Source organism: Paramisgurnus dabryanus, chromosome 2 (genome assembly GCF_030506205.2).
Source record: "Paramisgurnus dabryanus chromosome 2, PD_genome_1.1, whole genome shotgun sequence".
Lineage (NCBI taxonomy): Eukaryota > Metazoa > Chordata > Actinopteri > Cypriniformes > Cobitidae > Paramisgurnus > Paramisgurnus dabryanus.
This window is the reverse complement of record NC_133338.1, coordinates 4724008-4750574: the sequence shown is the minus strand read 5'-3', so window position 1 is coordinate 4750574 and position 26567 is coordinate 4724008. Positions and strand designations below refer to the sequence as shown.

Here is a 26567-nt window from a genome sequence, read left to right as displayed (position 1 = left end):
AACATAATCATGATTATTTGGGGGGGACGTAATCCCATTTACTTTTGGGAACAACTGTAATCCAGATTTTTTTGGGGGGAACAACCGTAATCCCAATCATTACAATCATAATCCTGATATTTTTTTTTTACAATCGTAATCCCGATTTTTTTTTTACAATCGTAATCCGATTTTTTTTTAAACAATGGTAATCCCGATTATTTAAAAAACCCGCAATCCTGATCATTTTGTGAAAAAAGTAATCACCGTTATTTTGGGAAACAATCGTAATCCCAATTATTTTTGGAACAATCGAAATCCCAATTATAAAAAATGCAATCCCGATATTTTTTGTAACAATCGTAATCCCCATTATTTGTTTGGTAGCAATCGTAATCCAAATAAAAATTTTTGGGAGGGAACAATCATAATCCCGATTACTTTTGGGAACAACTGTAATGCAGATTTTTTGGGGGGGAACAACCGTAATCCCAATCATTACAATCATAATCCTGATATTCTTTTTACAATCGTAATCCCGATTTTTTTTTTTAAACAATGGTAATCCCGATTATTAAAAAAACCCGCAATCCTGATCATTTTGTGAAAAAAGTAATACCAATTATTTTGGGAACAATCGTAATCCCAATTATTTTTGGAACAATCGTAATCCCAATTATAAAATATAGCTGCAAGCAGCAATGGCGGGCCCTCGCACGTTTTTTTACCGCTACACGGTGCGTCCGAGAAAACAATGCACGGTGGGCAAGGGCATCAAGTGGGTAAATATCAGTGTGCTATTTAATGTTGTTACTGACCCATTTGGGGACTGTAGGTAAAAGAAACCCCACATTTTAGACAAACGGGGGCACTAGTGAGCCACTTAAGAGACACGCCTATGTCTGACCTTTTTGTGCACACTTAACAGCCGACAACTCTGATGTGTGTGCCAACTTTAAGGTTAATCTAAGCACGTCAAGAGCCTTAAATATGCCTGAAATAAAAGTAAAGTTTGCGGCGTTGCCATGGGAACAGCGTTCGAGATATCAAAAATCCCTTTGCAATTTATCATCTACTATGCCTCAGCATCATGGTGACCACTTTTGGTGTCAATTGCATGAATATTCTAGAAGGAGTATTTAAAAGAACATCGGCGTCAACTTAAAGGCTTAAATAAGCCTTTAAAATGAAAGTAAAATCTGACGCGTTGCCATGGGAACAGCGTTTGAGATATCAAAAATCCCTTCGCAATTTATCATCTACAATGTCTCAGCATTATGTTGACCACTTCTGGAGTCAATCACATTATTTCCCCAGGAGGAGTATTTAAAAGTTTACCGCATGCAGCTGTAAGGTTTAAATATGCCTTAAAAATTGAAGTAAAGTTTGACAGGTTGCCATGGGAACAGCGTTCGAGATATCAAAAATCCCTTTGCAATTTATCATCTACAATGTCTCGGCATCATATTGACCGCTTTTGGTGTCAATCGCATGAATATTCTAGAAGGAGTATTTAAAAGAACATCGGATGGAACTGTCAAAAAAATCCACCTTTGTGACTGACACACTTCCTGGCGCCTGGTGGTGGCGCTATACCCGGGAGTCACAATAGGCACATCGATGCGATCGGAATCTTCAGACGAACAAACACCCCGCGTGTCATCACAATAAGACATTTTTTGCCTTAGATATTAGACACTTCCTGTTTCTCTGATTTCGCCATAAATTTGTCGGCTCGTCATGGCAGAACCGTTCGAGATATCAAAAATCCCTTCGCAATTTAGCAAGTCCAATGTCTCGACATCATGTTCACCACGTTTGGTGTCAATCGCATGCATCCTCTAGGAGGAGTATTTAAAAGTTCAACGCATGCATTTTTTAAACAATCCAAAATAGCCGACTTCCTGTTGGGCGGAGCTTAAATGTTAGAGGGCGAAAGTTGTTTGGGTCGATGAGATCTATATGCGTACCAACTCCCGTATATGTGCGTAAATTTTTGTCGAATCTGTGCCCCAATGTTTGTTTTTGCATTACAGGGGGCGCTACAGAGCCCCCGTGCCACGCCCGTGTTCCAGCCTTTGGATTTCTGCGATGACGGACGACTCTGACGTCTGTGCCAATTTTCAAGAGTTTTCGAGTATGTTAAGGCACCCAAAAAGTCCAAAAGTGTTAAAAAAAAAAAAAAAAATAATAATAAAAATAAATATAGCTGCAAGCAGCAATGGCGGGCCCTCGCACGTTTTTTTACCGCTACACGATGCGTCCGAGAAAACGATGCACGGCGGGCAAGGGCATCAAGTGGGTAAACATCAGTGGGCTATTTAATGTTGTTACTGAGCCATTTGGGGACTGTAGGTAAAAGAAAAACCCCACATTTTAGACAAACGGGGGCGCTAGTGAGCCACTAAAGAGACACGCCTTTGTCTGACCTATTTGTCCACTCTGAACAGCCGACAACTCTGATGTTTGTGCCGACTTTTAGGTAATCTAAGCACGCCAAGAGTCCTAAATATGCCTGAAATAAATGTAAAGTTTGGGGGGTTGCCATGGGAACAGCGTTCGAGATATCAAAAATCCCTTCGCAATTTATCATCTACTATGTCTCGGCATCATGTTGACCGCTTTTGGTGTCATTCTCATTAATATTCTAGAAGGAGTATTTAAAAGAATATCGGCGTCAACTGAAAGGCTTAAATAAGCCTTTAAAATGAAAGTAAAGTTTGGCGCGTTGCCATGGGAACAGCGTTCGAGATATCAAAAATCCCTTCGCAATTTATCATCTACAATGTCTCGACATCATGTTGACCACTTCTGGTGTCAATCTCATGAATATTCTAGAAGGAGTATTTAAAAGAACATCGGCGTCAACTGAAAGGCTTAAATAAGCCTTTAAAATGAAAGTAAAGTTTGGCGCGTTGCCATGGGAACAGCGTTCGAGATATCAAAAATCCCTTCGCAATTTATCATCTACAATGTCTCGACATCATGTTGACCACTTCTGGTGTCAATCTCATGAATATTCTAGAAGGAGTATTTAAAAGAACATCGGCGTCAACTTAAAGGCTTAAATAAGCCTTTAAAATGAAAGTAAAGTTTGACGCGTTGCCATGGGAACAGCGTTTGAGATATCAAAAATCCCTTCGCAATTTATCATCTACAATGTCTCGGCATCATGTTGACCACTTCTGGTGTCAATCTCATGAATATTCTAGAATGAGTATTTAAAAGAACATTGGCGTCAACTGAAAGGCTTAAATATGCCTTTAAAATGAAAGTAAAGTTTGACGTGTTGCCATGGGAACAGCGTTCGAGATATCAAAAATCCCTTCGCAATTTATCATCTACAATGTCTTGGCATCATGTTGACCACTTCTGGTGTCAATCTCATGAAAATCCTAGAAGGAGTATTTAAAAGTTTCCTGCATGCAACAGAAAGGCTTATATGCCTTTAAAATGAAAGTAAAGTTTGACGCATTTGACGCTCCGTTGAGCTTATCAGCTAAATCCTATTTTTTCACTATCTTATTCCTATCTATATAATATAACTTATTAGTTTATCTTAGGAATACTTTACCTTGACGATTACTGAATTGTATTACTAAGCGAAACGATTTTATCACTTGTAACACCCAGTTTTAGCATATAGCCCTCTAGCATTTCTTACCGTCTGTTTACTTAAACCTGCCTTCTTTGGCGATCTAATGGCGGATTCATCCGAGGTATGCTTTTCTGATCTCTCCACACCAGATCGGGAAGCTGTGAAGGAGGTGCTGCCCGGCCTTCGCAGAGTCAGCGTGCCTCACATCACCCTGACCACAGACACTCGTAGGCGGCCGAGGCGTACTGCGAGCCAGCACCCGTCTCGATGCAGCTTCACGGACCGCGTTCAGGCGAACGGAGACGCCATCGCCCAGCATGAACACGGTAAGACTCCGCTTGTCATTGTAACCTGCACTACTTGCCACATGTACAGTTTAGCTTCTTCCGTCAGCATAGAGGGGTTTACATGTGCTAAGTGTATTGAAGTAGTAAGGCTGACGGAGAAGGTTGCTGAACTAGAAGCGCGCATCCGAACGCTAGTTGAGGACAGTAAGACCGCTAATGTTATTGTTACAAACACTGTTTCGGGTGCGCCTAGTGTTAAGCGTAATACACATGGCTCGGTTCCGACTTCAGAGTCAAGGCGGCTGACTAACTGGGTGACTGTCAGGCGGCATAGTCACATTCGGCACCCAAATCACGCTCCTGTTTTAATATCAAACAGATTTTCTCCACTCAGCAATACACCGGCTGAGACGTCTGTTAAAAGTGCCCTGGTTATTGGAGATTCTATACTCAGGAACGTTGACATTGAGGCACCAGCCACCATAGTCGATTGTATACCGGGAGCCAGAGCGTCTGACATTAGATCCAAATTAAAAGTGCTGGCTAATGCTAAACGTAAGTTTTCTAAGATTGTTATTCACGCCGGCACGAATGACACCAGACTCCGCCAGTCGGAGATCACCAAAGATACTATTAAAGAGGTGTGTGAAATTGCAAAAACAATGTCAGACAATGTAATTTGCTCTGGTCCCCTCCCCGCCTACCGGGGAGATGAAACTTACAGTAGATTAGTGTCTCTTCATGGCTGGATGTCAAAGTGGTGCCCTCAGCATAACGTAGGGTTTATAGACAATTGGAAGCATTTCCGGGGAAGACCTGACCTGCTAAAGAGAGATGGCCTCCATCCGTCTCCGGAAGGTAGTGCTATACTCTCTAGAAATCTGACCAATAGTCTTACTTTTGATATAGTCTGACTATCCAGGGCCCAGGTCAGGAAACAGACAGATCGGCTTACCCATCAGTCTGTTAGCTGCCTTGACATGTCAAGATCACATATATCCCAGCACATAGAGCCTTTTTTACCAGAGTACCAACACATCTCGACTGTGTCTGTTCCTCGAACAAATAAATACAGAGCACCGTCTACCTCGTCTCGTACAAATCTTATTAACATAAAATTAGAACACAATACACTAAAAGATGAAACTCAAATGTTAAAATTCGGCCTTCTTAACATTAGATCGCTTACCAATAAAGAACCTATTATCAATGAAATAATTACTGACCAAAACTTAGATGCAGTTTAAACGAATCCACCCCACAAGACTATTATTATAAACACGTTCCTCGCCTAAAAGGGAGAGGGGGTGGTGTAGCTACAATATACAACAAAATGTTCAAAGTAAACCATAAATCAGAACTAAAATTTAATTCGTTTGAAATAATACTGTTAAACATGGAAATAACTGATCGTAACAACAAACAGCTTTCGTTCATTTTAGCTACCATATATAGGCCTCCGGGCCACCACACAGATTTTCTTAAAGAAATAGCAGACTTCCTATCTGAGCTTACAGTCACTGTAGACAAAGCTCTTATCGTTGGTGATTTTAACATCCATGTGGATAACTCAACAGATGCATTAGGACGTGCGTTTATGGATGTTCTAAATTCTCTCGGTATTAAACAAAACGTGTCTGGACCCACGCATACTCGTAAGCACACATTAGACTTAATTCTGTCACTCGGACTCAATATTAATGACATCGAAATATCACCCCAGAGCGATGCCGTTTCAGACCATTGCCTTGTGTCATACACAATACTTCTAGATAGGACCGCTCAGTCTACAACATGCTACAGATTAGCCAGAACAATAATTTCCACCACTAAAGATAGCTTTATTAGCACTCTTCCAGACCTGTCTCAAATGAAACATGTAGCAGATAACCGTGAAGATCTGGATATTATAATAGAAAACCTGAACAACGTTTGCTCTAGCACGATGGATGCCGTTGCTCCCATACGAAAAAAGAGAATCAAAGGAAAAACGCCAGCTCCATGGTATGACCATCATACTGCAGCCCTTAAAAAAGTAGCTAGAAAAATGGAAAGAAACTACCGAAACACAAAGTTAGAAGTATGGCGTTCAGCATGGAAAGAGAGTGTTCAACACTACAGACAGGCTATTAAAACCGCCAGATCTACCTATCTCAGTACGCTTATTAAAGAAAATCATAACAACCCTCGTTTCCTCTTTAGCACAGTTGCGAAACTGACTAGAAACAAAGAACAAACAGAAACCAATAGTAAATTCCAACACAATAGTAACGACTTCATGAACTTCTTTACTAACAAAATTATTTCTATTAGGGAAAACATAGAAACTACGCAAGCAGCCACCACTCAACCCAATAGTACATTTACCACTAGATTATCATACGAACATCTTGAGTCATTTAAACCTACTACAATAGAAGAGCTCTCTAAATTAGTAACGTCATCTAAATCATCGTCCTGTATATTAGACCCCATTCCCACAAAATTACTAAAAGAGGTATTTCATGTAGTGTCCGACTCGGTACTAAATATCTTTAACTCATCGCTAGAATTAGGATACGTTCCAACAGCTTTCAAACTAGCAGTTATTAGACCGCTCATTAAAAAACCAAACCTTGACCAGGGAGATCTTAATAACTTTAGACCAATCTCAAATCTACCTTTTCTTTCTAAAATATTAGAAAAAATAGTGGCAAGCCAGCTACGCACATTCATAGCGAATAATAATACATATGAAAAGTTCCAATCAGGATTCAGGCCCCACCATAGCACAGAGACAGCGCTGCTTAGAGTTACAAATGACCTCCTATTAACATCCGATCGTGGTGAAATCTCAATCCTTATATTACTAGACCTTAGTGCAGCCTTTGACACAATAGATCACAGAATCCTACTCAATAGACTAGAAAACTATGTTGGCATCAGTGGTCAGGCGTTAGCCTGGTTTAGATCGTATCTAACCAATCGATATCACTTTGTTTATGTAAATGAGGAAGAGTCACATCACTCCCCCGTTAAATACGGCGTACCTCAGGGATCAGTAGGCCCTATCCTATTCTCGTTATATATGTTACCTCTAGGAGACATTATCAGGAAACATAACATAAGTTTTCACTGCTATGCGGATGATACCCAGCTTTACATCTCGTCACATCCTAGCGAAACCCACCAGTTTGCTAAGCTAACAGACTGCATTAGTGATATTAGGGACTGGATGGCACATAACTTTCTTATGCTAAACTCCAATAAGACAGAGATACTTATTATTGAACCAAATCGCTCCAAACATAATATGTCAGATTACAAGTTGCCCATAGATGGCTGCACGGTGGTGCCATCTTCCACGGTTAAGAATTTAGGCGTAATGTTTGACAGCAATCTATCTTTCGATAGTCATATCTCCAACGTCTGCCGCACAGCATTTTTCCATCTTAGAAATATCTCAAAAATACGCCATATGCTGTCTGCATCAGATGCAGAAAAGCTTATCCATGCTTTTATGACCTCTAGATTAGACTATTGTAACTCGTTACTCGGGGGATGCCATGCAAATCAGGTAAACAAGCTACAGCTGGTTCAAAACGCCGCCGCAAGAGTGCTTACTCGATCTAAAAAGTATGACCACATTAGTCCAATTCTGGCATCTTTACACTGGCTACCAGTTAAATATCGCATACAATTTAAAATATTACTAATCACCTACAAAGCCTTAAATGGCCTAGCGCCCTCGTATATAAAAGAACTACTATCAGAATACAATCCACCACGTAAACTGCGATCACAAAATTCGGGTTACTTAATTATCCCTAGAATATCAAAAGTGTCTAAAGGTGGTAGATCCTTTTCCTACTTAGCCCCTAAGCTCTGGAATGATTTACCAAATAATGTTCGAGTATCAGACACAGTCGATCAATTTAAATCTAAACTTAAGACATTCTTCTTTAACAAAGCATTCACATAGAATGTCCAGTAAATGTACTTTTCCCGCAGTAGTTATTTTGTCTAGAACAAAGCACTCACATACCTCATACGGGTAATTTACTCTTGCCGCAATAGTTAGCCTGTCTGGAACCGAGCTGAATTAAACCACTATAATGTATGACACTTGCATTACATGCGAACGGCCCCTACGCTAATAGAATTCTGTTTTTGTCTCCCTGTCTCGTCCTCGACTCTGAGGACAATGAGACAAACAGACCCAGTTCCTGTTGCTGTGAAGGTCATCGCACCACTGATCAACTGGCTGTCCTTCAACGTGACGCCCAACCGATGCGCGACCAACGGCCACCGGCTGAACCAGTTTAATCCGCTTACACGCTTCCTATCCCTACCGTGTCTATATATTATAAATATAAATATTAATCTCTCCCTAGGGTTTTTTGTCCTTTTAGGATTTTTTCCCATTGGGTTTTCTCCTAGGGGGTTTTTTAGTCCCAGGGAGAGTCAGCCAACTTTGGCTTAACTTAGCACTTTACTGTATACGTTACATTATTAATATGCTCGCTTACACGGTTTTTTATCCTTAGCCGCTATATTCTACTTCTTATACTATGTATTGATTTTCAATGTTCTCCTCTACATCTACTCATGTAAAGCTGCTTTGCAACAATTAACAATTGTGAAAAGCGCTATATAAATAAAATTGAATTGAATTGAATGGGAACAGCGTTTGAGATATCAAAAATCCCTTCGCAATTTATCATCTACAATGTCTCGGCATCATGTTGACCACTTCTGGTGTCAATCTCATGAAAATCCTAGAAGGAGTATTTAAAAGAACATTGCATGGAACTGTCAAAAAAATCCAGCTTTGTGACTGACACACTTCCTGGCGCCTGGTGGTGGCGCTATACCCGAGAGTCACAATAGGCACATCGATGCGATCAGAATCTTCAGACGAACAAACACCCCGCGTGTCATCACAATAAGACATTTTTTGCCCTAGATATTAGACACTTCCTGTTTCTCTGATTTCGTCACAACTTTGTCGCCTCGCCATGGCAGAACCGTTCGAGATATCAAAAATCCCTTCGCAATTTAGCAAGTCCAATGTCTCGACATCATGTTCACCACGTTTGGTGTCAATCGCATGAATCCCCTGGGAGGAGTATATAAAAGTTCAACACATGCATTTTTTAAACAATCCAAAATAGCCGACTTCCTGTTGGGCGGAGCTTAAATGTTAGAGGGCGAAAGTTGTTCGGGTCGATGAGATCTATAAGCGTACCAAGTCTCGTACATGTGCGTACATTTTTGCCCGATCTGTGCATCAATGTTTTTTTTTGCATTACAGGGGGCGCTACAGAGCCCCTGTGCCACGCCCGTGTTCCAGCCTTTGGATTTCTGCGATGACGGACGACTCTGACGTCTGTGCCAATTTTCAAGAGTTTTCGAGTATGTTAAGGCCCCCAAAAAGTCCAAAAGTGTTAAAAAAAAAATAAAAAATAAAAATAAAAATAATAAATATAGCTGCAAGCAGCAATGGCGGGCCCTCGCACGTTTTTTTACCGCTACACGATGCGTCCGAGAAAACGATGCACGGCGGGCAAGGGCATCAAGTGGGTAAACATCAGTGGGCTATTTAATGTTGTTACTGAGCCATTTGGGGACTGTAGGTAAAAGAAAAACCCCACATTTTAGACAAACGGGGGCGCTAGTGAGCCACTAAAGAGACACGCCTTTGTCTGACCTATTTGTCCACTCTGAACAGCCGACAACTCTGATGTTTGTGCCGACTTTTAGGTTAATCTAAGCACGCCAAGAGTCCTAAATATGCCTGAAATAAATGTAAAGTTTGGGGGGTTGCCATGGGAACAGCGTTCGAGATATCAAAAATCCCTTCGCAATTTATCATCTACAATGTCTCAGCATTATGTTGACCACTTCTGGAGTCAATCACATTATTTCTCTAGAAGGAGTATTTAAAAGAACATCGCATGCAACTGTCAGGCTTAATTAAACCTTTAAAATGAAAGTAAAATTTGACGCGTTGTCATGGGAACAGCGTTCGAGATATCAAAAATCCCTTCGCAATTTATCATCTACAATGTCTCGACATCATGTTGAACACTTCTGGTGTCAATCTCATGAATATTCTAGAAGGAGTATTTAAAAGAACATCGGCGTCAACTTAAAGGCTTAAATAAGCCTTTAAAATGAAAGTAAAGTTTGACGCGTTGCCATGGGAACAGCGTTTGAGATATCAAAAATCCCTTCGCCATTTATCATCTACAATGTCTCGGCATCATGTTGACCACTTCTGGTGTCAATCTCATGAATATTCTAGAAGGAGTATTTAAAAGAACATTGGCGTCAACTGAAAGGCTTAAATATGCCTTTAAAATGAAAGTAAAGTTTGACGCGTTGCCATGGGAACAGCGTTCGAGATATCAAAAATCCCTTCGCAATTTATCATCTACAATGTCTTGGCATCATGTTGACCACTTCTGGTGTCAATCTCATGAAAATCCTAGGAGGAGTATTTAAAAGTTTCCTGCATGCAACAGAAAGGCTTAAATATGCCTTTAAAATGAAAGTAAAGTTTGACGCGTTGCCATGGGAACAGCGTTTGAGATATCAAAAATCCCTTCGCAATTTATCATCTACAATGTCTCGGCATCATGTTGACCACTTCTGGTGTCAATCTCATGAAAATCCTAGAAGGAGTATTTAAAAGAACATTGCATGGAACTGTCAAAAAAATCCAGCTTTGTGACTGACACACTTCCTGGCGCCTGGTGGTGGCGCTATACCCGGGAGTCACAATAGGCACATTGATGCGATCGGAATCTTCAGACGAACAAACACCCCGCGTGTCATCACAATAAGACATTTTTTGCCCTAGATATTAGACACTTCCTGTTTCTCTGATTTCGCCACAACTTTGTCGCCTCGCCATGGCAGAACCGTTCGAGATATCAAAAATCCCTTCGCAATTTAGCAAGTCCAATGTCTCGACATCATGTTCACCACGTTTGGTGTCAATCGCATGAATCCCCTGGGAGGAGTATATAAAAGTTCAACGCATGCATTTTTTAAACAATCCAAAATAGCCGACTTCCTGTTGGGCGGAGCTTAAATGTTAGAGGGGGAAAGTTGTTCGGGTCGATGAGATCTATAAGCGTACCAACTCCCTTACATGTGTGTACATTTTTGCCCGATCTGTGCATCAATGTTTTTTTTGCATTACAGGGGGCGCTACAGAGCCCCTGTGCCACGCCCGTGTTCCAGCCTTTGGATTTCTGCGATGACGGACGACTCTGACGTCTGTGCCAATTTTCAAGAGTTTTCGAGTATGTTAAGGCCCCCAAAAAGTCCAAAAGTGTTAAAAAAAAAAAAATAATAAATATAGCTGCAAGCAGCGATGGCGGGCCCTCGCACGTTTTTTTACCGCTACACGGTGCCTCCGAGAAAACGATGCACGGTGGGCATGTGCATCTAGTGGGTAAATATCAGTCGACTATTTCATGTTGCTACTGACCCATTTAGGTACAGTAGGTAAAAGAAACCCCATATTTTAGACAAACGGGGGCGCTAGTCACTGACTAAATAGACACGCCTTTATCTGACCTTTTTGTGCACACTTAACAGCCGAAAACTCTGATGTGTGTGCCAACTTTAAAGTTCAACTAAGCACGCCAAGAGCCTTAAACATGCCTGAAATTAAAGTAAAGTTTGACGCGTTGCCATGGGAACAGCGTTCGATGTGTCAAAAATTCCTTTGCAATTTAACATCTACAATGTCTCAGCATCATGTTGACAACTTCTGGAGTCAATTGCATGAAAATCCTAGAAGGAGTATTTAAATAAACATCGCATGGAACTGTAAGGCTTAAATATGCCTTTAAAATGAAAGTAAAGTTTGACAGGTTGCCATGGGAACAGCGTTCGAGATATCAAAAATCCCTTCGCAATTTATCATCTACAATGTCTCTGCATCATGGTGACCACTTTTGGTGTCAATTGCATGATTATTCTAGAAGGAGTATTTAAAGGAACATTGGCGTCAACTGAAAGGCTTAAAAATGCCTTTAAAATGAAAGTAAAGTTTGACGCGTTGCCATGGGAACAGCGTTTGAGATATCAAAAATCCCTTCACAATTTATCATCTACAATGTCTCGGCATCATGTTGACCACTTTTGGTGTCAATCGCATGAATATCCTAGAAGGAGTATTTAAAGGAACATCGGCGTCAACTGAAAGGCTTAAAAATGCCTTTAAAATGAAAGTAAAGTTTTACGCTTTGCCATGGGAACAGCGTTTGAGATATCAAAAATCCCTTCGCAATTTATCATCTACAATCTCTCGGCATCATGTTGACCACTTTTGGTGTCAATCGCATGAATATCCTAGAAGGAGTATTTAAAGGAACATTGGCGTCAACTGAAAGGCTTAAAAATGCCTTTAAAATGAAAGTAAACTTTGACGCGTTGCCATGAAAACAGCGTTTGAGATATCAAAAATCCCTTCGCAATTTATCATCTACAATGTCTCTGCATCATGGTGACCACTTTTGGTGTCAATTGCATGATTATTCTAGAAGGAGTATTTAAAGGAACATTGGCGTCAACTGAAAGGCTTAAAAATGCCTTTAAAATGAAAGTAAAGTTTGACGCGTTGCCATGGGAACAGCGTTCGAGATATCAAAAATCCCTTCGCAATTTATCATCTACAATGTCTCTGCATCATGTTGACCACTTTTGGTGTCAATCGCATGAATATCCTAGAAGGAGTATTTAAAGGAACATCGGCGTCAACTGAAAGGCTTAAAAATGCCTTTAAAATGAAAGTAAAGTTTGACGCGTTGCCATGGGAACAGCGTTTGAGATATCAAAAATCCCTTCGCAATTTATCATCTACAATCTCTCGGCTTCATGTTCACCACTTTTGGTGTCAATTGCATGATTTTTCTAGAAGGAGTATTTAAAAGAACATAACATGGAACTGTCAAAAAAAATCCAGCTTTGTGACTGACACACTTCCTGGCGCCTGGTGGTGGCGCTATACCCGGGAGTCACAATAGGCACATCGATGCGATCGGAATCTTCAGACGAACAAACACCCCGCATGGCATCACAATAAGATATTTTTTGCCTTAGAAATTAGACACTTCCTGTTTCTCTAAATTCGCCATAAATTCGTCGCCTCGCCATGGCAAAACCGTTCTAGATATCAAAAATCCCTTCGCAATTTAGCAAGTACGATGTCTCGACATCATGATCACCACGTTTGGTGTCAATCCCATGAATCCACTAGGAGGAGTATTTAAAAGTTCAACGAATGCATTTTTTAAACAATCCAAAATAGCCGACTTCCTGTTGGGCGGAGCTTAAATGTTAGAGGGCGAAAGTTGTTCGGGTCGATGAGATCTATAAGCGTACCAACTCTCGTACATGTGCGTACATTTTTGCCCGATCTGGGCATCAATGTTTTTTTTTGCATTACAGGGGGCGCTATAGAGCCCCCGTGCCACGCCCGTGTTCCAGCCTTTGGATTTCTGCGATGACGGACGACTCTGACGTCTGTGCCAATTTTCAAGAGTTTTCGAGTATGTTAAGGCACCCAAAAAGTCCAAAAGTGTTAAAAAAAAAAAAAAAAAAAAAAAAAAAAAAAATAATAAAAATAATAATCCGAGCAAAAACAATAGGGCTTCGCACCTACGGTGCAGGCCATTCTGGCCTGCTCCTCGGTGCTCGGGCCCTAAATATAGCTGCAAGCAGCGATGGCGGGCCCTCGCACGTTTTTTTACCGCTACACGGTGCGTTCGAGAAAACGATGCACGGTGGGCAAGGGCATCAAGTGGGTAAATATTACTGGGCTATTTAATGTTGTTACTGAGACATTTGGGGACTGTAGGTAAAAGAAACCCCATATTTTAGACAAACGGGGGGGCTAGTGAGCCACTTAAGAAACACGCCTATTTCTGACCTGTTTGTGCACACTAAACAGCCTACAACTTTGATGTGTGTGCCGACTTTTAGGTTAATCTAAGCACGCCAAGAGCCCTAAATATGCCTGAAATAAAAGTAAAGTTTGGGGCGTTGCCATGGGAACAGCGTTCGAGAAATCAAAAATCCCTTCGCAATTTATCATCTACAATGTCTCGGCATCATGTACACCACTTCTGGAGTCAATCGCATGAATATTCTAGAAGGAGTATTTAAAAGAACATCGGCGTCAACTGAAAGGCTTAAATATGCCTTTAAAATGAAAGTAAAGTTTGACGCGTTGCCATGGGAACAGCGTTCGAGATATCAAAAATCCCTTCGCAATTTAACATCTACAATGTCTCGGCATCATGTACACCACTTCTGGAGTCAATCGCATGAATATTCTAGAAGGAGTATTTAAAAGAACATCGGTGTCAACTGAAAGGCTTAAATATGCCTTTAAAATGAAAGTAAAGTTTGACGCGTTGCCATGGGAACAGCGTCTGAGATATCAAAAATCCCTTCGCAATTTATCATCTACAATATCTCGGCATCATGTTGACCACTTCTGGGTTGAATCACATTATTTCCCTAGAAGGAGTATATAAAAGAACATCGCATGCAACTGTCAGGTTTAAATAAGCCTTTAAAATGAAAGTAAAATTTGACGCGTTGCCATAGAAACAACGTTCGAGATATCAAAAATCCCTTCGCAATTTATCATCTACAATGTCTCGGCATCATGTTGACCACTTCTGGTGTCAATCTCATGAATATTCTAGAAGGAGTATTTAAAAGAACATTGGCGTCAACTGAAAGGCTTAAAAATGCCTTTAAAATGAAAGTAAAGTTTGACGCGTTGCCATGGGAACAGCGTTCGAGATATCAAAAATCCCTTCGCAATTTATCATCTACAATGTCTTGGCATCATGTTGACCACTTCTGGTGTCAATCTCATGAAAATCCTAGAAGGAGTATTTAAAAGTTTCCTGCATGCAACAGAAAGGCTTAAATATGCCTTTTAAATGAAAGTAAAGTTTGACGCGTTGCCATGGAAACAGCGTTTGAGATATCAAAAATCCCTTCGCAATTTATCATCTACAATGTCTCTGCATCATGTTGACCACTTCTGGTGTCAATCTCATGAATATTCTAGAAGGAGTATTTAAAAGAACATTGGCGTCAACTGAAAGGCTTAAATATGCCTTTAAAATGAAAGTAAAGTTTGACGCGTTGCCATGGGAACAGCGTTCAAGATATCAAAAATCCCTTCGCAATTTATCATCTACAATCTCTTGGCATCATGTTGACCACTTCTGGTGTCAATCTCATGAAAATCCTAGAAGGAGTATTTAAAAGTTTCCTGCATGCAACAGAAAGGCTTAAATATGCCTTTAAAATGAAAGTAAAGTTTGACGTGTTGCCATGGGAACAGCGTTTGAGATATCAAAAATCCCTTCGCAATTTATCATCTACAATGTCTCGGCATCATGTTGACCGCTTCTGGTGTCAATCTCATGAAAATCCTAGAAGGAGTATTTAAAAGAACATTGCATGGAACTGTCAAAAAAATCCAGCTTTGTGACTGACACACTTCCTGGCGCCTGGTGGTGGCGCTATACCCGGGAGTCACAATAGGCACATCGATGCGATCGGAATCTTCAGACGAACAAACACCCCGCGTGTCATCACAATAAGACATTTTTTGCCCTAGATATTAGACACTTCCTGTTTCTCTGATTTCGCCACAACTTTGTCGCCTCGCCATGGCAGAACCGTTCGAGATATCAAAAATCCCTTCGCAATTTAGCAAGTCCAATGTCTCGACATCATGTTCACCACGTTTGGTGTCAATCGCATGAATCCCCTGGGAGGAGTATATAAAAGTTCAACGCATGCATTTTTTAAACAATCCAAAATAGCCGACTTCCTGTTGGGCGGAGCTTAAATGTTAGAGGGCGAAAGTTGTTTGGGTCGATGAGATCTATAAGCGTACCAAGTCTCGTACATGTGCGTACATTTTTGCCCGATCTGTGCATCAATGTTTTTTTTTGCATTACAGGGGGCGCTACAGAGCCCCTGTGCCACGCCCGTGTTCCAGCCTTTGGATTTCTGCGATGACGGACGACTCTGACGTCTGTGCCAATTTTCAAGAGTTTTCGAGTATGTTAAGGCCCCCAAAAAGTCCAAAAGTTTTAAAAAAAATAAAAATAAAAAATAAAAAAAAAAATAATAAAAATAATAAATCCGAGCAAAAACAATAGGGCTTCGCACCTACGGTGCAGGCCATTCTGGCCTGCTCCTCGGTGCTCGAGCCCTAATAAAAAATATAGCTGCAAGCAGCAATGGCGGGCCCTCGCACGTTTTTTTACCGCTACACGGTGCGTCCGAGAAAACGATGCACGGTGGGCAAGGGCATCAAGTGGGTAAATATCAGTGGGCTATTTAATGTTGTTACTGAGCCATTTGGGGACTGTAGGTAAAAGAAACCCCACATTTTAGACAAATGGGGGCGCTAGTGAGCCACTTAAGAGACACGCCTATGTCTGACCTGTTTGTGCACACTTAACAGCTGACAACTCTGATGTGTGTGCTGACTTTTAGGTTAATATAAGCACGCCAAGAGCCCTAAATATGCCTGAAATAAAAGTAAAGTTTGGGGCGTTGCCATGGGAACAGCTTTTGAGATATCAAAAATCCCTTCGCAATTTATCATCTACAATATCTCGGCATCAGGTAGACCACTTCTGGAGTCAATCGCATGAATATTCTAGAAGGAGTATTTAAAAGAACATCGACGTCAACTGAAAAGCTTAAATATGCCTTTAAAATGAAAGTAAACTCTGAAGCGTTGCCATGGGAACAGCGTTTGAGATATCAAAAATCCCTTCGCAATTTATCATCTACAATGTTTCGGCATCATGTTGACCACTTTTGGTGTCAATTGCATGATTATTCTAGAAGGAGTATATAAAAGTTCACTGCATGCAACTGTAAGGCTTAAATATGCGTTAAAAATGAAAGTAAAGTTTGACACGTTGCCATGGGAACAGCGTTCGAGATATCAAAAATCCCTTCGCAATTTATCATCTACTATGCCTCAGCATCATGTTGACCACTTTTGGTGTCAATCGCATGAATATCCTAGAAGGAGTATTTAAAAGAACATTGGCGTCAACTGAAAGGCTTAAATATGCCTTTAAAATGAAAGTAAAGTTTGACGCGTTGCCATGGGAACAGCGTTCGAGATATCAAAAATCCCTTCGCAATTTATCATCTACAATGTCTTGGCATCATGTTGACCACTTCTGGTGTCAATCTCATGAAAATCCTAGAAGGAGTATTTAAAAGTTTCCTGCATGCAACAGAAAGGCTTAAATATGCCTTTAAAATGAAAGTAAAGTTTGACGCGTTGCCATGGGAACAGCGTTTGATATATCAAAAATCCCTTCGCAATTTATCATCTACAATGTGTCGGCATCATGTTGACCACTTCTGGTGTCAATCTCATGAAAATCCTAGAAGGAGTATTTAAAAGAACATTGCATGGAACTGTCAAAAAAATCCAGCTTTGTGACTGACACACTTCCTGGCGCCTGGTGGTGGCGCTATACCCGGGAGTCACAATAGGCACATCGATGCGATCGGAATCTTCAGACGAACAAACACCCCGCGTGTCATCACAATAAGACATTTTTTGCCCTAGATATTAGACACTTCCTGTTTCTCTGATTTCGCCACAACTTTGTCGCCTCGCCATGGCAGAACCGTTCGAGATATCAAAAATCCCTTCGCAATTTAGCAAGTCCAATGTCTCGACATCATGTTCACCACGTTTGGTGTCAATCGCATGAATCCCCTGGGAGGAGTATATAAAAGTTCAACGCATGCATTTTTTAAACAATCCAAAATAGCCGACTTCCTGTTGGGCGGAGCTTAAATGTTAGAGGGCGAAAGTTGTTCGGGTCGATGAGATCTATAAGCGTACCAAGTCTCGTACATGTGCGTACATTTTTGCCCGATCTGTGCATCAATGTTTTTTTTTGCATTACAGGGGGCGCTACAGAGCCCCTGTGCCACGCCCGTGTTCCAGCCTTTGGATTTCTGCGATGACGGACGACTCTGACGTCTGTGCCAATTTTCAAGAGTTTTCGAGTATGTTAAGGCCCCCAAAAAGTCCAAAAGTGTTAAAAAAAAAAAAAAAAAAAAAAATAATAACAAGCAGCAATGGCGGGCCCTCGCACGTTTTTTTACCGCTACACGGTGCGTCCGAGAAAACGATGCACGGTGGGCAAGGGCATCAAGTGGGTAAATATCAGTGGGCTATTTAATGTTGTTACTGAGCCATTTGGGGACTGTAGGTAAAAGAAACCCCACATTTTAGACAAATGGGGGCACTAGTGAGCCACTTAAGAGACACGCCTATGTCTGACCTGTTTGTGCACACTTAACAGCCGACAACTCTGATGTGTGTGCCGACTTTTAGGTTAAAATTAGCACGCCAAGAGCCCTAAATATGCCTGAAATAAATGTAAAGTTTGGGGCGTTGCCATGGGAACAGCATTTGAGATATCAAAAATCCCTTCGCAATTTATCATCTACTATGTCTCGGCATCATGTTGACCACTTCTGGTGTCAATCTCATGAATATTCTAGAAGGAGTATTTAAAAGAACATCGGCGTCAACTTAAAGGCTTAAATAAGCCTTTAAAATGAAAGTAAAGTTTGACGCGTTGCCATGGGAACAGCGTTTGAGATATCAAAAATCCCTTCGCAATTTATCATCTACAATGTCTCGGCATCATGTTGACCACTTCTGGTGTCAATCTCATGAATATTCTAGAAGGAGTATTTAAAAGAACATCGGCGTCAACTTAAAGGCTTAAATAAGCCTTTAAAATGAAAGTAAAGTTTGACACGTTGCCATGGGAACAGCGTTCGAGATATCAAAAATCCCTTCGCAATTTATCATCTACAATGTCTCGACATTATGTTGACCACTTCTGGTGTCAATTGCATGATTATTCTAGAAGGAGTATTTAAAGGAACATCGGCGTCAACTGAGAGGCTTAAATATGCCTTTAAAATGAAAATAAACTTTGACGCATTGCCATGGGAACAGCGTTTGAGATATCAAAAATCCCTTTGCAATTTATCATCTACAATGTCTCAGCATCATGTTGACCACTTTTGGTGTCAATTGCATGATTATTCTAGAAGGAGTATTTAAAAGTTAACTGCATACAACTGTAAGGCTTAAATATGCCTTCAAAATGAAAGTAAAGTTTGACGCGTTGCCATGGGAACAGCGTTTAAGATATCAAAAATCCCTTCACAATTTATCATCTACAATGTCTCGGCATCATGTTGACCACTTCTGGAGTCAATCACATTATTTCCTCAGGAGGAGTATTTAAAAGTTTTCCGCATGCAGCTGTAAGGTGTAAATATGCCTTAAAAATGAAAGTAAAGTTTGACACGTTGCCATGGGAACAGTGTTTGAGATATCAAAAATCCCTTCGCAATTTATCATCTACAATGTCTCGGCATCATGTTGACCACTTCTCGTGTCAATCGCATGAAAATCCTAGGAAGAGTATTTAAAAGAACATCGCATGGAACTGTCAAAAAAATTCACCTTTGTGACTGACACACTTCCTGGCGCCTGGTGGTGGCGCTATACCCGGGAGTCACAATAGGTACATCGATGCGATCGGAATCTTCAGACGAACAAACACCCTGCATGGCATCACAATAAGATATTTTTTGCCTTAGATATTAGACACTTCCTGTTTCTCTGAATTCGCCATAAATTCGTTGCCTCGCCATGGCAGAACCGTTCGAGATATCAAAAATCCCTTCGCAATTTAGCAAGTACAATGTCTCAGCATCATGTTTACCACGTTTGGTGTCAATGGCATGCATCCTCTAGGAGGAGTATTTAAAAGTTCAATGCATGCATTTTTTAAACAATCCAAAATAGCCGACTTCCTGTTGGGCGGAGCTTAAATGTTAGAGGGTGAAAGTTGTTCGGGTCGATGAGATCTATATGCGTACCAACTCTCGTACATGTGCGTAAATTTTTGCCCGATCTGTGCCCCAATGTTTGTTTTTGCATTACAGGGGGCGCTACAGAGCTCCCTTACCACGCCCGAATTCCAGCCTTTGCCGGGTCCTAATGGCCGACGACTCTGACATCTCTGCCAATTTGCAAGAGTTTTTGAGTATGTTAAGGCCCCCAAATTGCCCTGAAACGTAAAAAAAAAATAAAAAAAAAAAATAAAAAAATAATAAATCCGAGCAAAAACAATAGGGCTTCGCACCATTCGGTGCAGGCCATTCTGGCCTGCTCCTCGGTGCTCGGGCCCTAATAATAAAAATAATAATCCGAGCAAAAACAATAGGGCTTCGCACCTTTCGGTGCAGGCCATTCTGGCCTGCTCCTCGGTGCTCGAGCCCTAATAATCCGAGCAAAAACAATAGGGCTTCGCACCTACGGTGCAGGCCATTCTGGCCTGCTCCTCGGTGCTCGAGCCCTAAAAAATGCAATCCCAATATTATTTTTGGAACAATCGTAATCCCAATTATAAAAATGCAATCACGATCTTTTTTGTAACAATTGTAATTCCGATTGTTTTTTGTAACAATCGTAATTCCGATTGTTTTTTGTAACAATCGCAATCCCGATTTTTTTTTTTTGTAACAATCGTAATCCCGATTTTTTGTTTGGTAGCAATCGTAATCCCAAAATTTTTTTTTAGGAGGGGACAATCGTAATCCCGATTATTTTGGGAACAATCGTAATCCCGATTATTTTGGTGTTGTTGCAGAAGGCTACACGTGTCAAAGCAGTCGTGCGCCTTCAGAAGTGTCTTTTAAACAAATCGGTTAAGCAAAACATGATTCATAATTTGAAAGAGAGAGAGAGAGAGAGAGAGAGAGAGAGAGAGAGAGAGAGAGAGAAAAAGAGAGAGAGAGAGAGAGAGAGAGAGAGAGAGAGAGAGAGAAAAAGAGAGAGAGAGAGAGAGAGAGAGAGAGAGAGAGAGAGAGACCACGCAGCTGATTATAGTTTAAACAAGAGGTATAGTTTGCCTCAGCTCGCTTGAAACGCATAAAACTTAACAAATACATAAAGGACTACAACTTTGTGTTGGGACTTCGGCCGATGCGAGAGCGCGTACACATGCCAGAGAGGGTGCAAAAGTGAAGTTGCTTATGACACACTGGATTTATAACACAAAACAAAATGTGACTCACTGATAGAATTACCTAGATTATGTTGTTTTTGCAGTCGAATTGTGCAAAAATCGAAATTGAAAAACGATTAATTGCATTGTTTTTTTTAACTCTTCATATAGACCTTTTGCGAGTCGACGTCACAGTTACGTCACGCGCGCATGTGGTGGCAGAAAAACAGTGGAAATGAATGAGACACGAGTGAAACGAACAATATAACTCACTAGAAAATGTTTTGTTGTGCTGTTGAGTGTCAGAATAGGAATGCCAAAATCGATGACCTTCATTTTTATAGTATAACGTCCTCGAAGACACCATTTGAAGATAAACGTAGGTGTTTATGGTTGCAATAAAAGCCCTCAACCGGACAGACTGGAGTGATGAAATCATCTGAAAATCTTTTAATAATTTGAATAGAAAATAATTAGAGAAGATATCCGGTGTTCTGTTGAAGTCTGATCCCTCTATGTGTTTCTTATAGCGTTTTCATCACGTTACGTTTATAATTTATTTAGAAAGATTAAAGATTTGAATTAGTTCATCATATCAATAATATTACCATTTATTAAAGTTTTCGTATTTTTTTTAGTTTTCTATTACTTCTTTTTACCATATATCTTAGCCTATGTCTTCTTCCTGTTTGTTCTAAATTATGATGTTTACTAAACATAGCACACACACACGATGTAAAGTGTTAATAATATATAAACAGGCCTATACAAATTAATTTGTATGTAAACATAATAGTTTTAGATCAAACACGTAGGCTAAAATATAAGGAAGAAATTGAAAACAGGAAATGATGAAATATTTAATAAATGATATTATACAGAATACATAATTGTATTGCTCTTATAAGTACTTCAGCGATTCATACTGTAAAAATAATTGATTTACCAATAAAGAACAATACATATACGTTACATGCACACAATAAGTAGCCAAGCCATTTAAACTTTTAATTTATTTAAAAAATAAACGTAACTTGGTGAAAACGTTATAAGAAACATTACACTTAAGAGAAATATAGGGGAAACAGACTTCTACAGAACACCGGATCCTTAAAAATCACAGTTTAATGCTAAAACACTTCACACAGCTATTGAGAAGCATTCACTTTCTGCCACCAGTTGGGCTCCGCCCACAAAAACGTCATCTCTGTTTGCAAACACGCAAAAGGTCTATACACAAAGACAGTAACTTTGGTTTCATCACCCAACTTACCTACATTACCCTTTTCATCCTCTCGAATATTTATGTCTTTACTAGCCGTCTCGACTTCCAGAAGGTCCCTGAAGACCTCTTTGTAAACCTCTATGTAGGAAACACGGACAGAAAAGTCAACGAGGTCGTTCTCGTCCAGCAGTTTGAAGATCTCGGCCACAGACCTGGGAATGATGCCTTGTTCATCATCTCTCAAAGCAGCTGCAGCCAAAAAACCAACAGGAAGTTAACTCTATACAGCAGAATGCTCAAAATCAAGATCTCAGATGGCAAGGGGAAGCATGGCAACTGTGGCGGAGGAGGTGTTGCTGGCAGCAAAAGTGTGCAAACTCATGAAAGCGTTTTGAACTAGACACAGACAAGCTTTTCCTAGTCTTATGAAACACGTCTGGTCTAGATGAAGCACAATAAATAATATGCTATCAGGAACTGAAGAAAGGCACAGTTTTGATCTGTTTACTAAACACGTCAGCTGTCACGATACTCGATATACCTCAAATGAAAACATTGCAATACAGTATAGGACCTTTAAAACAGACTTACAAATATCGGCTTCTCCAATGGTGTATGTTTTGCCCGAGCCAGTCTGCCCATAGGCGAAAACAGTGGCATTGAAACCATGAAAGAAGGATTCGATAAGTGGCTGAACGCAGTCTGTGTACACCTCTTCCTGGGTAGAGCTCTCCTCAAAGACAAAGTCACTGTGAAAGTGCCGGCCATTGCCCAGGGTGACCCTCCTCTCCTCAGGGTCAGCAGTGATGCAACTCTCATGGTTGTGCAGAATCTCTTTGGGCAGCAGCGGTCGAACCCGGACCGCCACCTGCACGGCGGTTTCCTCCACCTTGCTCTGGCCGACTCCTTTTGGAGACATGGCTCATCCGATTAGCAGTCCCTCATCCTTTCAGAGGTCTGAGACAACTTTGGTCATCCGACGGCCACTGAATTTAATAGAAGACATTTAAAGATTAAATGGAGTTCGATGATTAAATTACAATTCTTTGTGATTTTATCCTCTGAACTAAAATCTTTGCTGGCATTTACATGTGAACTGTTACATATTAAAGAGCGCCTATTTTCCTATTCACAATTTTACCTTTCCTTTGGTGTGTAAGTATGTATTAGAACATGTTTACGATACACAGAAGGTACAAATCCCAAAGTAAATGATGGCGCGAGTTATCGTCTCCAACGTAAATCTCTTTTCTTGGATTACAACAAACACACGGATTGTAGGCATGTTTACTTCCTCTGCCTGTTAACATGAACACAACACTCATTATCATAATTCACCCGCTTCGGACTCACAGTCTTTAAGTCATCTATGTTTTCATATTTAAAGAATTTACAACTGACTAAACCATGATTCAAACAAGTTTTGGGCAAAGTAGCACTGGTTGATTGTCGTTTCTACGATCACAAATGCAGACATGGTTTTATGCTTTAGTATCCTTACCTTACCAATCTGTTGCGTCAACGCTGGCAAAGTGGATGGATCAGCTTGGTCATATAAATTTTCTGGATCAGATTCGGCTTGTATTAATAAGGTAGTAAAGAGCGCAGCGCGTCATGACCTGAAAACCACGCCCACCGGGGGGGGGACAATCCAACCGTCTCCATTGACTTTGTATTGCGGGAGGCTGCCTCCTTGTCATTTCTGGCTTATAACAAAAACAGAATAATGCCTAAAAGCTGTTGTGTGACAGGATGTACAGCTAACAAGCCAAAGAACACAGAAATAAGTTTTTATAAGCTGTCGAGCCATAAAACTCAGCCTTTAAGGAGAAAAAAGTGGATCGCCGACTACGCTTCACCCTAGTGGGTGCAGTTCTACTAATAGGAGTACTATGAAAAGTTGCCTGTTTCCACTTTTGTGTCTTTAAACGCTCGTTTTTTGAGGTCGACAGCTTATAAAAACTTATTTCTGGTTTTTTTGGCTTGTTAGCTGTACACCTTGTCACACAGCAGCTTTTAGGTATTATTCTGTTTTTAAGTTTAATCTGTAAATACGTTTTTATAAGCTGTCGACCCCAAAAAACGAGCGTTTAAAGACACAAAACTGGAAATAGGCAACTTTTCAGTTCTCCTATTAGTAGAACTGCGTCCACTAGGGGGAAATGTAGTCGGTGATCCACTTTTTTCTCCTTAAAGACTGGGTTTTACGGCTCGACGGCTTATAAAAACTTATTTCTGGGTTCTTTGGCTTGTTATCTGTACATATTGTCACACAGCAGCTTTTAGGCATTATTCTGTTTTTTGTTATAAGCCAGAAATTACAAAGAGGCGGCCTCTCGCAATACAAAGGCAATGGAGACGGTTGGATTGTTTTCCATAACTGCGCTCTGTCTCGATTGCACTGTGAGCTAATCTTCCAAACATGGTAAGGGGCATCACATTTCCATCTGACGTCAGAGGCCATTCACAACTTTCTGGTTAGCTGGCCAATCAGAGGACACTGCGCTATCAGATCGATGAGCTTTATACGAAATTAATGCGTTTCAGGGAGGCAGGGCATTGAGGAGCAACAATAATGTACGGTATGTGGAAAATATTTTTTTTTTATATAAACCAGGCAAACACATTGTATTACAACAAATACACAAATTAAAGTTGTTGTTAGCAATTTAATAGGTGCTCTTTAATCGTTTCATAAAATGCATTATTTACTTCTTTAAAAGTCTGTACATGTATTATGGTTCTGTTTTGACAACTTACCCCATATAGTATTAGGGTGTTCAATGAGCTGTATCATTTTTGAGCAACAATGCCAAAAACATATCTAAGATTTTCTTTTCTAGTCAAAAATGCATATGCCTTATACACAGGTTTACTCAAAAACAAACTTTTCTGACAAATGCATTGATTTTAAAGGAGCGTGGGCATGTTTCGCAAGACTTAATAACATCCAGATGCTGAGTAGTTACTACAGAAGTAACTTATCTATTAATATACGAATAACATTCGCATGTTTGTTTATTGTTGTGTTTATTGTGTTATAACAGTGTGTCGTTAGTAGTAACTGATGCTGCAATAGATTCAGATCCTCGCGCTCTCACAATAATTATTGTTTTTGTGCGATGCGTTACGTTTTCTACACTATTATTAAACTACGAGACAGCAATCACAAAATATGGGGAAAACAACCACAAACTGGAAAAACAAAACTTTTAGATACAATAATCACAACCCGCAAAAAGTATTTTGGTGGTGGTCACAGACCCAACTAGTTTAGTAAAATAAATTAACGTATAACGTAAAACTTTACATTTTATTTTCGCTTATAAACAAAAACAAGAATCCACACAAATTAAGAAAAACGTGAGGCAGAAACGTTTAGTTTTGCGGTTTAGTTTCATGTGTTCAGATTAGCTGAACTGCTACAAAATTAGCCCGCTAGCAAACTCTTCAAAAGTTCGCATGTGTTTATCTTTAAAAAACCTTGCACACGAAGCCCGACAAAAAATTCAAACAAAATAAAACTATGAAACACTATTATTGTTTTGTGTTTTATGAGGTGATGTGTGTGTTTTTTATAACTTACTTTTTTCTCAGAGTGTCTGTCCATCCAATCCTATTCCCATTCCTTGAGCCCGTTCCCTGGATTCAGAGCAACTCACGAGCTCGAGGATGCGCTGATGTCATTCAGTCGCCTTACAGATGCCTGAATAAAATCACCTCCGCTACATCTCATGAATGCAAACACGGTAACGTTAAAGCTAAACCTGTGTTTTTGGCTCGTTCTTGATAAAAGATTTAAACAAATATAAAGATTATTCGTCATTTACATAATATAAAAACAGACTCTATCGTTAACACAGTAATTAGCCTAAACTCTAGCGAAAGGCTATGTTTTATGGCTATATACTTTCAGGCTATGGAACGTGCTGTGTCTTTTACAAAAGAAGTAGCCTATGACATATGTGCAATTTTAATATATGTATGTTTAAAAGCATAAATTCCTTACGAAAATTAACCACGGTTTTACTACATTTAAGTACATCAATATAGTTAAACTGTTTTTAACAAAATAACCATGACGTTGCTACAACCATGATTAAAGCATGGTTAGTTACGTTAATCGTTTGGGTTTTGACAATGTTTACCAATACGCCCAAAAACCATGCTTACCACAAATTAACCATGTTTTGCTCCAGTAACCATAGTTGAACCATTGTGTTATAGTAAACACATTAGGGTGTTAATAAATAATTACTAAAATAATTTGAAGATTTTAGGTTTAATCTTATCTACTAAAATCTAAGAATGTGTTTCCACAGAATTTCATTTCTCAATTAAAACTGCATGCCCAAACAATT

At 40.1% G+C, this 26567-nt stretch overlaps 1 protein-coding gene across 1 annotated transcript in view; it reads right to left on the bottom strand.

Annotated features, from left to right (window-relative positions):
- kif7 (kinesin family member 7) overlaps window positions 1-25891 on the bottom strand; it is a 59232-nt gene extending 33341 nt beyond the window's left edge. Inside the window, exons 1-3 of the mRNA XM_065294220.2 lie at window positions 25793-25891; window positions 22798-23192; window positions 22255-22455 (exon numbers count right to left, since the gene is read on the bottom strand). Of these exons, the coding sequence (XP_065150292.1) occupies window positions 22255-22455; window positions 22798-23125 (529 nt within the window). The 5' untranslated portion in view covers window positions 23126-23192; window positions 25793-25891. The remainder of the gene's footprint in view (window positions 1-22254; window positions 22456-22797; window positions 23193-25792) is intronic.
- Window positions 25892-26567: the final 676 nt, after the last annotated feature.